Source organism: Chelon labrosus, assembly GCF_963514085.1.
Source record: "Chelon labrosus genome assembly, chromosome: 23".
NCBI lineage: Eukaryota > Metazoa > Chordata > Actinopteri > Mugiliformes > Mugilidae > Chelon > Chelon labrosus.
Window position 1 is genome coordinate 11555681 of NC_140356.1, and position 12858 is coordinate 11568538.

General features: G+C 42.8%; 1 protein-coding gene across 1 annotated transcript; it reads left to right on the forward strand.

Annotated features, from left to right (window-relative positions):
- The first annotated feature begins 461 nt into the window (after positions 1-461).
- On the forward strand, positions 462-12858 carry pkp2 (plakophilin 2). Its single transcript, XM_084573075.1, has 13 exons — positions 462-884; positions 2615-2685; positions 3125-3702; positions 3808-3949; positions 4093-4300; positions 4390-4567; positions 5593-5710; positions 7653-7799; positions 9514-9690; positions 9942-10095; positions 10180-10366; positions 10565-10652; positions 11178-12858. The coding sequence occupies exons 1-13, from the start codon at positions 701-703 to the stop codon at positions 11253-11255; spliced, it is 2310 nt and encodes a 769-aa protein (XP_084429201.1). The 5' UTR covers positions 462-700; the 3' UTR covers positions 11256-12858.

The following is a 12858-nucleotide window of genomic DNA, read 5'->3' on the forward strand; positions in this document are numbered from 1 at the left end:
AATGAAATGTGGTTAAAATATTTCTGGGTCAAAGCATCAAAGCAGTAGGCTAATGTTCCTGGTTGCGTCTGTTGAGTGGTTAAAACAACAAATTGCTGTTGTTGTTTTTTTTTTGTTTTGTTGTTTTTTTTACTCTTTGTTTTATTTATCTTCTTACAAGAAATAAGACATACAAGAAATAAATTATAAATTATATACTGTGGAGGTGCTGTTGTTCCAATTTTCGGAGCCAGACTTGTGCTACGCTAGCCGCTAACTTTAGCAATGCATCATTGTCATAGTTTAGATAATTTAATTCCTCTGACCACTTTTGTATGCTAGTTCATAATATTGCATAATTTATATAAATGCTAACTTTTTATATAAATAAAACAGAACAAATTGCATTTTAAAGGCAGTGTATTTCAACATGTCAAGAATAAAATATTGTATATTAAAATACTTGATCAGCAACGATGCTCGAGTGATGGAGATGGAGTTACACTTATAATAGAAGTAACGTTAACAGATACCTCCCAGCGGGGACACCTGACACCTCAGGTGCGCCTGTAAGCCCCGCCCTCCTCACTGTCAGGACACTGGTCGATCCACCTGAAAGAGAAACAACAAAGCACAGTATTAATCCAGGAAGAGCATCTATCTGGTGAAATGAAGAGACCGATTTAGACTCGCATTTGTACTTTTTATTTTTATTACCACAATGGATGAGGTATTTTTTTCGGCGTTACCTGCGCAGGGATCTTTCGTGCTGGGTGACACCAGCCTGGCTCTGCCGGACGAGCCGACTCCGAGTTCCTCGACGGGGCTTGATTCAAACCACCGGAGCCTGCGTGTCCACCAGCAGGTCCAGCACAGTCTGAAACGGAGGGCGAAAAAGTCAAACGGTAATATGTAACGTGATCAGTGTGTGAGAATTAACATGATAGTTTTGCCATTGATATCCACGACCAGATGCACGTCGAGCCACTCCTTCTGCTGCTGTTCGCACATGAAGGGATCATTTTTCTAGGGAATACTGTGGGGACACTCTGGGGAGCAAGACACATCTTCCTCCCACCATTCATGCCACTATCTTAAATTACATGGTACATATAGACATTAGTATCCAAGGCACTGTATTATTAAATCACAGTATACAATAGTTAACAGCATTTACTATTATTAACCTGATGTATGTTTAAAAGTTGTTTGTGCCTGTTAGTATCTGATGAGTTAAACATTCACATAGTGTGCTAGAAACATTATTTTATTCTTAAAATAATGTTTCTTCTTAAATGGTCCTCATACCTATACGCTATGAGGACCCAGGCTGTCAGACCGTACTCATCTCTGTCTTCTCTGTCCATAATATCTGCATTGTCTTGTGTCCGTTCAGAGGTCTGTCATTATTTAGACATTTTTCTGTGAATGGAATGCAAACTGCATGCAAGTTCCCTCGTCCGACAGGTTTCTGCAGTTTCATCCCTCTGCCTGAAGGCTGGTTGGAGCGAGGGCTCGCAGAGTTTGAACCTGCTCCGCTGCAGAGAGGGCCTTGGTTTATTAGGCCGCAGTGTTGGTTTCCTTCTATAAATGTTCAAGCGACCAAACATCTAGCTGGAATTCGGCAGTTAGTTATTAGCAATCTAAAGATGGCATATACACAGATCAGGCATAACATTATGACCACCGACAGGAAGAGTAAATAACACTGACCATCTTGTGACAATTCAATGTTCTGCTGGGAAACTTTTGGACCTGGCATTCATTCGCGTGGACCTTACTTTTACATGCACCACCCACCTAGACCAGACCAGGCACCCCCACCCCATAGCGATGACACTCCTTGATGGCAGCAGCACACACACAAAAACGGTTTAGGAACAACTCAAAAAACACGAAGAGCAGCACAAGGTGTTGACCTGGCCTCCAAATTCACTAGATCCCAAACTGATCAAGTATCTGTGGGATGATCCACAGAGGCCCCTCCCCTCAACCCATAGGACCCAAAGGCCCCCACTAACAACATTCTGTTACCAGACACCACAGGACACCCTCAGAAGGCCCATGTCCTTTCTCTGATGAGTCACAACTGTTTTGGAGGCACAAGGGTGACCTACACAATATTAGGAATAATATTGTGTGTAATGTTATGCCTGATCGGTGTATATTTTTTTTTTTTTACGGTTAAATAGATTCCGGCACTTTTTAGACTTCATGTTTCCATGACCCTAACTTGCTATTGAAACAGCTGAAACTAAGGATTTCTCTTTTTATTAACTAATCTGCCTGATCGCTTTTTTTAGTTGATTAATCATCTTGGTCTATAAAACATCCATCTCCAAGAGAAAAGGTGACATCTTTAAATTATTGCTGCTTTATCCAGAAAATCAGACAGGGTTTAACATGCATTCTGTTTTATCTTCTGCGCCTCGCTTTCCCTCTTTCTTCCTCCTGCCAAGTTGGTGTGCAGATCAAAAAGACGCTTTCATCGCTGTTTAGTCTTTTGCTGTACTTTAATAGCTGAGCAACCCGGGGTGGGAGTCACGCCCTCCGACGAGAGGAAGCGTTGCCATGCGTTTCGGTAATTACACTGTGCAACACTATACTCAAACAAAACCTCTTCGGCTCATTTCAGGTAGTTTCCACTTACAGAAAACCACAGCCAAGAGCATCGACGGTTTGGATGGACCTTTATCAAACACAAGGGTAGGGCACTCTTTTACCTCCAATTAATCATGCATGTACCAACACAAGCGCAATGTAGGGACATTTGTCATTTTGATTTATCATTAAAATGTTTATCTCGCAGCTAAATTTTACAGCTGAGACCGAACAGAAGTATTTCTTGTACCTGCCTATTATAAAGGAATGAACTGTCTATAGCCTCATATCATGATGCTCTTTAAATTCTACTCCATAATTTGAATGTAGTCAAATGATCTGCAGCTGTTACTTTGGTGTATGTTCACAGCCTCCGAGCTTATCACACGAATCAGTGCGTGTTTATCTTTGGTTGATTTGCGACTCTTTAAACTGTTTTGGCTACGTGGTGCTGTAGGTGTATGGAGTCCATATCTTGTAACCTGCACAGGGAGTCCTAATGAATTAAAGAGAAGTTGTGGTTTTTATTTTTTTTTTTTCACAGGTAAATGGCTTCTCAAACACCTCCCTCCCTAACAGATATATGCAGACAACATCCAGGAGGCTGAGTGTGTCTCCAACACCGAGTCCTGAGACACCTCGCCCTCGTTTTTACAGTACTTACCGTTATGGGATGCAAACCATTCCGGCAGCCGGTCCTTCACACACGGCGGGCACTCTGCCATACCACTCATCTGTGTCTAATTCACAACGGGGCTTCAATTTCTCAGAGATGCCTCGAAGCACGCAGAGGTCGTTCAGACAGACGCCGCGAACGCAGTCCATCTTTGGGAATTCAGGGTTTCAGCAAAATGGTGGCTACAGCTCTCGATGGACTCATAGACAGAACACAGTGCGGCAGGGTAAAAACACTGTGCAGGGACATAATGGTGACATGATGCTTGGTCCAGTTCAGCCTGACGGAGGCTTTTCCTGGGTGGCTAATGTCGGGAGGACGGGCCAGAGGTCCTACAGACTGAATTCATACCCGCCCTCAGTCGGCGGCATGGAGGTGGACATGGGGAGGCAGATGGAAGTAGAACTCCCCGTTCAGCAAATGCAGACGCAGAATGTCATGACAGTGTAAGATCTGTGTGTTCACTTTGTGCATTTAATTGTTTAATGCATTCCTTCACTGTCCTGATGTGTGATGTACAGTATACAATGAGTGTTTGTGTTTCCTTGTAGGGCGTCAGAAAAAAAACAGCTTCCAGAGATGACAGTGGAGCGAGCCGTGAACCTTTTGGGCAAAGATAACAAGGAAACGCTGATCAGCGCAGCCAGCTGCATACAGCAAAAATGTTTCCAAAAGGCTAATGCTAGAACCATGGTATGTTTAACCATATGCATTGTATGGGATCGTTGGATAGCGATTCAGTTGTTTTTTTCCGGAAATGCAGTCCTGATACAGTTTGACTCGTGTCTTTGTTAGATTATTATGTTCCTATGTGAAAAATCCTCTCTTATTTGCAGGTGTACAACCTCCATGGGATCGAAAAGCTGCTGCAGCTTCTTAACCATGACAGCGAGGAAGTGCAGCGCGCCGTCGCTGGGGCGCTGCGCAATGTGGTCTACCAGAACAACGAGAATAAGATGGAGGTGAGCAACAAACATGGCGTGACTCTCATTTTGCAGGCACTGCAGAACAGCCGTGACACGGACACCAGACGGCAGCTCACTGGTGGGTACTTTAACTCAATTACGCATACACACAAATCATCAAAACATTAAACACGTCCTTGCAAATAATGAAGTGCATCCCACTCCTAGGCATTTTGTGGAACCTCTCCTCTCATGACCTTTTGAAGAACGACCTCTCCAGGGAGTCCTTGTCCATCCTCACCAAGTCAGTCCTGGTGCCCTGTTCTGGCATCGGCGAAGGCGAGAACCCAAAAGACGAGCTCCTCGCTGACGATGAGGTTTTCCACAACGCTACCGGCTGCCTGCGGTGAGAAACTACCGCCAAACTCCAAGCTCACTCACACACACACACACACACACACACACACACACTGCTGGGCGTCAAACACAGCGCAATGGATCAGAGTAACATGTGTGTAGGCTCTGATGGAGAAAGTATGGAAGCCCAGTAGTGTCTGTATTTGGTCGCTGTGCAAAATAAGGCAATTATTCTGTGAGAATACAAAGGCGAGAGTTGGCAGAGCTACAGTATCAGTCTGTGCCAAGCCGAGGAATGAGTAATCACTGAGTCAACATGACGAACTGATATCCTCCTTCCTCAGAATCCTGTTGAAAACAGTAAGCAGGAAATACTGTTATTCTGTGCAATTCTGAGCCCTAATAGATTTATGGAGCATCTTTTTGGTAAAACAACTAAACAACCAAAGGGAGATTAAAGAATAAAAGAAAGAGCAGACCACCTACTTGTCAATCTTATATTTATACAGTTTGTTTGCTATCATGATGTTGTGCCAAATCCCGATTTATCCATCGTGGCCTGAGATTCTCCGTCGTGTCTTTGCCTCATACTTGTTTGGACACACATCATCCCTCTGTTTACACAGCAGGAGATATCCGACGCACTGATCCCCTGGCAACTCCAGCCAGATGAAAAGAGTGAAAGCCTGAATTATTCATCGAGCTCTCTCTCTTCTCTCCGCTCTGCTGAACTGAAATCTTTCAGCCCTCGCTGGCCCAATGTTATCAAGTTCTCCTTATCGTGTTCAAAAGCCTTCCGAGCTCCCAGCGGGTGATAGATGCCACGAGTTCCTTTTCTGTTTCTGTTTTGCCTCTGCGCAAAGAGCCTGTTGTGTTATTTTTCGAGAAGGGTTTAGCTGTGGGATCATCTATCATGATTTCTAATGGCGTTTTAATACACAAAATAAGGCCTCCATGAACTTGGTTGACAGAAGGATTGTTATTCGCTGGCTTTACTAATACAAAACGTCTTTTCTGACACACAAAACACAAATGTCACATGGCAGTGACGGCTTTGACGGTTTTTGTTTGCAGAAATCTGAGCTCTGCTGGCCCGGACGTCAGAACAGCGATGAGGGCGTGTGACAGTCTCATAGACTCTCTGGTCTACTATGTTCGAGGGATGGTGGCCAACTATAAGCCAGATGACAAGGTGAAATTGAAAATGAAACAAATTCCAGAGAAAACGTTTATTTGTTTCACAAGAAAACCTCTCCGCAGTTTAGTCACGCCACTGTTGTTGTTGAGAGTTCACAAGAAGGAACTTGTTTATTCTGCATGCTCTCAGTTCAAGATACACCAATTAGCCACAGGATACACAGGAAAAGTGGATAACATTAACTATCTTTTGACAATTCAGTGTTCTTTTGGGAAACGTTTGGACCTGGTATTCGTGTGGATGTTACTTAGACATGTACCACCCGCCTAGACCAGACCAGGGATCCCCACCCCATAGCAATGACACTCCTTGATGGCAGCAGCCATTCCCAGCAGGATGCAGCCTGACACAGACACACACACACACAAAAAGCTTTAGGAACAACTCAAAAAACATGAAGAACAGCACAAGGTGTTGACCTGTCCTCCAAATTCACTAGATCCCAAACTGATCAAGTATCTGTGGGATGATCCACGGAGGCCCCTCCCCTCAACCCATAGGACCTAAAGGCCCCCACTAACAACATCCTGTTGCCAGACACCACAGGACACCCTCAGAAGACCCATGCCCGTTCTCTGACCTACACAATATTAGGCAGGTCATAATGTTATGCCTGATCGGTGTATATAAAGTGTTTGTGGACATGTGGGCCTCCCTTAGAGAGTAAAACTCACGTTAGGAAAGGGATGTACTTTGATCATTTACTTAAGTAAAAGTCCCGCATTGAAAACTCTACTGAAGTAAAAGTTTGTAAGTATTAAGAGGGTAAAGTATTTAGAGTATCAGAGCAAAAGTGCAAAAGTACTCTTTGCACGCCAAAATGTGCTCACCAGAGGTCAGCCATGGTTTTCACTGGCACAGAGGCTAGATGTTTTCGGGTTGTTTGTGTGTTCCACTTTTGTGGGAACGCGATATCTCAGACCCAGGGCGTTTCTTCACATTTGGCATCCTCTCGAGCCTGAGCTGATTTTAAAGGATAAAGGTCACGTTTGTTCTCACACAACGTGCTTTTGGCCATAACTGAGGAATTCGGGAGCTAATTTCACACGATTATCTAAATGGATCAAATAGTGAAGTGATGACATTTTATATCCAAAAGGCAGTGGCGGTTGTGCATTTTCCACCTAGGCCTTCAATGACCTCCAAGCTCATTCAAAACACCTCTTAATACAATCGTTATGACGCCACTGCTGTAGAAACCATCAACAACATATAGATACGCAATAAAACAGGACGTTGCATCGCAGACGGGTATCTCATACAGCGAGATGACTGCCATTACTAAAGCAAGAATCTCACTTCAATTCACAAAGTCTCCTCTCACTCAGCATCAATGTCGACCCACTAGAATGACAAAAATATTGACAAAAGATATAAATATAATTCATTAAGAAACAATTTAGAGTTCTCCTCGGAGCCTGTCCACCAAGGGTAGCGCTCATGGTTGCCGACCTGAAAGTTTTCTGGCTGGGTCCTGGCTAGCTAGCTCCGGGGTTGGGCGGCCTTTCTTCACAATATCCAGCTTTTCCTTCAAAGTCTGAAGATCTGGCGCCATCGTAGGTTCAAAAAATAGCTATGAAAACGTTAACGGGGATGATTTAGTTGTGCAGCTCGCATCAGATGAACGGAGCGGCTCTCTGACCCTCCAATCACAGGACGCGAAAACTCTGACGCTACCGTAAGCCACAGAGAAGACCTAAGAATACGAACTTCAAATGTGATTGATTAAAGGAACAGCTTCATTACAATGTGTTTCAAGCTTGATTAATATTGTAGCTAAATGAGGATCTAACCATAACATTTTAGTACTTTAGTGAGTTTACTTACTACTACTTTTAGTATAACTATTAAAGTTTCATGATGTGTGTGTGTGTGATTAAACAGCTTCCCACACTGATGAATCTGACATTTATCTACGTTTTCATCTGCTCTGAAGTCCACAGAGAACTGCGTCTGCATCCTTCACAACCTGTCTTATCAGATAGAGTCGGAGATTCCGCCGCAGCACACCTCCAGAGAGTCTCAACAAAGCTGGGCTCCGGTTTTCGGCTGTTTCACGTCCAGAGGTGCCGAGATCCCCAAGGTAATCCCTTCCAACAGTAATCCACTCCGACAATGCAGTTCCTCTCAGCTCTACAAAGCGCTTCAGCTTCTTTAAGCCGAGTCAAGTTTTCTTGTTAGTGCTGCTGTTCCCGTGTTACCTCTGGCTTTCATGTACACATACTGTAACCCACTAAATCTCTTTTACAAGAGCGTCCCGGCCAAGAAGACAGCTCACGTTTTAGGGACATAAGGTACAAATAAGTCCTTGTAGCGAAGATGGTAACTTCCTGTACTTTTTTTAATAATAGATTCAGAAACACAAAAATACCAGCAGCTTACATGTACTCCGATCAGCCGTAACAATATGACCCCTGATAGATAAACACTGATTATCTCGTAGGTGGAATATATTATGCATCAAGTGAACATTTTGTCCTTCAAGCTACAACCTGGACCTTATTTCTGGCATGAAATATGATCGTTTACTCACCCATATAACTTTTGCATAATTTGTAGTATTTCGGGAGATATTTAGATCCGCGTATATCCATATAGTGGGAGTGACTGGGGCACCGAAACACAGCCTCTAAATAACACGTCATCTGCTGCGAAACTCGTTCATTTCACCAATATTTTGTTATCATACGCTAGTGCTATTCCCCGTTGAGTCCAGAGTTAGCTGTGATCATCATCCGGGGTCTGTAGATTGACCTACAGACCCCGGATGATGTCTTCTGACCTGGATGATGTTATCTCTCAGCGCCACATGCACCCGCAACACTTGGCTTGTTTACCTGTAATTTGCTCCTGCTATGGTTCGTCCACAACCTCAGAATCGGAAAAATATTCAGCCATGTTGCAAAAAACTTACTAAAACTTTATGAAACCAAGGACTGGGAGAATACTTTTATTGGAAAACTGCAGTTAATGTCTTCAATGTAATTTTTGCACTTTGCAAATGCATCCCGCGGGTCAGATTAGACCCTCTGGCGGGCCGCATCGCATGTTTGACACCTGTGAAGTACACCCTTTCATGGAAACCCTGTTCCATGATCACTCTTTCTGCGGGATAATGCACCCTTCCACAAACTGAAATTGTTTCAGAGAGGGTTTGAGGAAAACAGCAGTAGGTTCAAAGTTCAATCCATGGAGGCCCCACCTTGCAACTTGCAGGACCTGAAGGATCTCCTGCTAACGTCTTTCGAGTCCACGCCTCGATAGATCACGGCTGTTTTGGCAACATAATTACGCAGGTGACGTTATGGTTGATCGGTGTGCATAACATTTCCATAATGTGGTATAGCACGTCTTTCCGGAATCGTTGATTTATGAGGTTTCAGTACAGTCGCATAAATAAACATCAGCAGTCGCCACCATTCTGCTGCTTTCCAGGAGATTTTGGAACCCGGCTGCAGGGATTTGGTCCCGTTAAGCCACAAGAGCATTAGAGAGGTCCGGCACTGATAATGGGTTTCTGGCACACAGTCTAGGCTCAAATTCATCCCAGTGTTATCTGACCAGGTTTATGTCAGGGCTCTGTGCAGGTCGGTCAAGGTCTCCCGCACAGATTTCAATCCTAAGAGCTGAATTTACTGTATAATTATGCAGCTAATCCACTCTTCCTATATCATCTGAACTTAAATGTCATTAAATGCAGAAAGTCATGTATTGTTAATGCTGTTAATTGCTGCCTCTTGTTGTCAGTGTGAATCCAGTGAAGCCTGAAATCTGCAGCTCATGCCTTTCTCTCTTAGGATCTGGAGCAACCACGCCCCCTGCTGGAGGAGAATGCCAACCCTCACGGCGTAGAGTGGCTGTGGAACCCCATCACCATCCGGATGTACCTGTCACTGTTGGCCCGCAGCGAGCGCAACTACACCCAGGAGACTGCCATCGGAGCGCTGCAGAACATCACAGCTGGAAACAGAGGGGTAAGACAGGACGCCACTTTAACAGATACATGTAGAGTGGAAAAAATTATTTAGCCTACGTTAGGTTGACTTTAAAACAGCTGATTCATCAGTTATTATGATATATAATACATATATGCTCATAGAGTTAAGTGAAGTCTGAAATTAGAAACCAATGATTTCATTAAATTTATTTATCAGGCAGTAATTAAATACTAAAACCGGTTTAGATTATCAGACACATATTTAATAAATTTTCTGTGGCCTTGTAGCGGAGTCAAGCCATTGCCTTCAGCATTGTCGAGCGGGAAAAGGGTCTAATCCACATTGAGAAGATCTTAGAGGACGGCGACAGCAGCTTGAAGGCAGCGGCCATATCTCTGATAAGAAACCTCTCTCGCTACCAGGAGCTGCTGCCTATCATCGGTAACCTTTTTGAACAGCAGCCCTTCACTTTATCTTCGTCAGCTTTCGTTTGAAATAAACGCCCTTTTTTATGTGATCCTGAAGGGGACGACGTGTTGCCCGAGGTTGTGAAGATGCTTCCCGGCGACGAGTTAGACCAGCCCAGCGAGCTGACGATCTCTGTGCTTCGCATCCTGATCAACTTCAGTCAGAGCGACGTGAAGTACGTCAAAACCATCCTCAACCTAAAAGCCCACCCGAAGATTGTCAGAATCAGCCACACGCGCTATGGGTTAGTCAATTCTCCCCTCAACGCTGCTCATAAAGTGTTCACATGTGAAACTGATAGCTTCCTGCTTGAGGATAAGTAGGTCAGGTAGACACTCATAAATAACTTGATGTTAGTGCTAATATCCAGTATAATAGTTAATAAAAGTACCCACACTGCAGGAAATTGCACCTGATCTGATTTTACTTTTCTGCCTCTCAGTTTTGGGCCAACCCGAGAAGCTGAGGTCGCATGTGTCCTGCTGCACACAATGTGGATGCACGGTGATCTCCAGGGAGCCTTTAAGAAGGTGAGTTCCTGCTTCTCATCATGTGCTTTCTTTAAGGACCGTGATGCTTTATTTTTCAAACATCCACGTTTTGTCTGAAACGTGTGCTCGTGCCTCGCCTGAATAAACTCAAACATTTTGGAGTAGCTGTTGCTCTTGCAACATGTCGATGTTCTCCTTCTAGGTCTGTATCATTCATGAGACCTGTGTTATGAGTTTTATTAAACATCAGGGTGCATACTACACTGGACAAAGAATTTATTTTAAATGTAAGGCACTGAATTAGCTAATTTCTTCCGTTTCTTCAGTTAGCTGCAAGTCAACTTTCTATAACATGAAATAACATAGAAATTGATGAATTGCTGCAGATTACTGGTTAAATGTCATATTTAATTCACTGATTTATTCATACTGTAGCTGGCGGTATTTAATGTCTTCTACAGTGTATTTTTTGACACGACCACCAGGGGGCACCAAAGATGAGAATTAAATACAAATGGGCTTTAATATAAAGTCTGTAATTAACAGTTTTCTGTATCTCATCAGAGTTGTTACAAGAAATCTGATTTCATCAACGCAAGGACAACAAGGATTGTGAAGACTAGAAGAGGAGAAGAGCTATAAAGAATAAACCTGAGCCACAACGCACACATTTTCCTAAAGATCACCTTTAGGTTTTTGTTTCCTTCAGCTTTACTGCTCTTGATAATGTTGGTTAGCTTAAGGCAGACTCTCCTAGTCTTTTTCTGTTATATGAAATGCTTGAGAACCACTGAGTTAATGACACATTTTAATTTTACAAAATTAGATGTTTTATTAAAATAGAGGTAGCGGGTATATGAACAACAAACCTACTGAAGCAAGTGGGTGCATCAGTAAAGAGCTTTTTCTCATTTCAAAGCACTTTTTTTTTTTTTGAGAGTTTTGTTGACACCCTTTTGAAATGCAGTGCCTTATGGTCAGAAAACCAGACAGATGAATGTAGAAGCTTTTGAAAACACAATGTCTGAAATGATTGAAATTTAAGGTATTTCTTTAAGTTTGTGTAGTCATTTTTATTTTTCTATTTTGTAGAGGCAACTTAACAGTTGATAGTACTGTTTAGGTGACATAGTAATTATGCAGGGAACCACATTGGCAGCACAGTGAAAGCAGCATTTGTTTTTTGAACGCACGAACAAGTACATAAATGTGTATTAAATGTATTTTAAGCATATAAAAACAACAAGCAAATCTTATGCCTTCTGAATCAAAATCTTTTCCAGAAATAAACGGTTTTCCAATACGTCATTTTCCTCATTTTGTTCTGGGAAACTTTGACAATTATTTAAGAAGACTGTCCGGATATTGTAGCTCATGACATGTCTAGATGTATGATGTGCGTGTTTTCTGTGAAAACATTGGTGGGGACATTTGAGAAAGCGTTTCATTGGACGCTCAATTAGTGCACACCCCCAAGTGCAGGATGAGTTATCGACATTACAAACTGCCTTAAAGAATAAGTACAAAACGTTGGGCTAGGTACACACATAGGTGACATTTAGTGCACGGCATATAATTTAAAGATTGAATTTGAATTTGATTGATCTGGGGTACTTTAATAATTAAAGCTCCAAAACTATGCATTGCAGAAAAAGGTCAGGCATTTTCTGACATTATAGAGTGACAAATGACTAGAGAGTCTAATATCTATATCTGTAATCTGTTATCTGAGAAAAGGTTGGCTCATTTATCAAAGTTACAAACAGATCAATATACTAAAACAATGTAAAATTTGACTTACAGTGCAATTTTAAAACATCTTCATATAAAAGGTGGAAGATGGGGTCTTTGCTACTAGAAATAAAACTCACATGTTCGACTTTTGTGTTCATTTGTCGGGCCTCTCAGTGACTTTGAGGCCCTGAAGCAGCGTTGACCTTGTGGGGGCTGGCAGGGCGAGCTGCACTGCGGTAAAGCTGTAGTGGGGGAGGAGTTGGGAGGCTGGGTGCCAATCAACATCACCCCTCCCGGACAAGGCTTTTAAGGTCAGGACAAGGCTTTTTAAAAAAAAAAAATAAAAAATTGAAATCAACACTCAATCCTCTATAGTGATATGTGCTGAGCAAGATTGGAAATGATTGGAAAGGGGATTTGGCATGAAAGAGAGGCGCTCTGAGAAGAAGAAACTCTGTAACTCATCCTCACAGACCCAGCGGTCTTGCTCGTACACATTTTGTATTTAAAC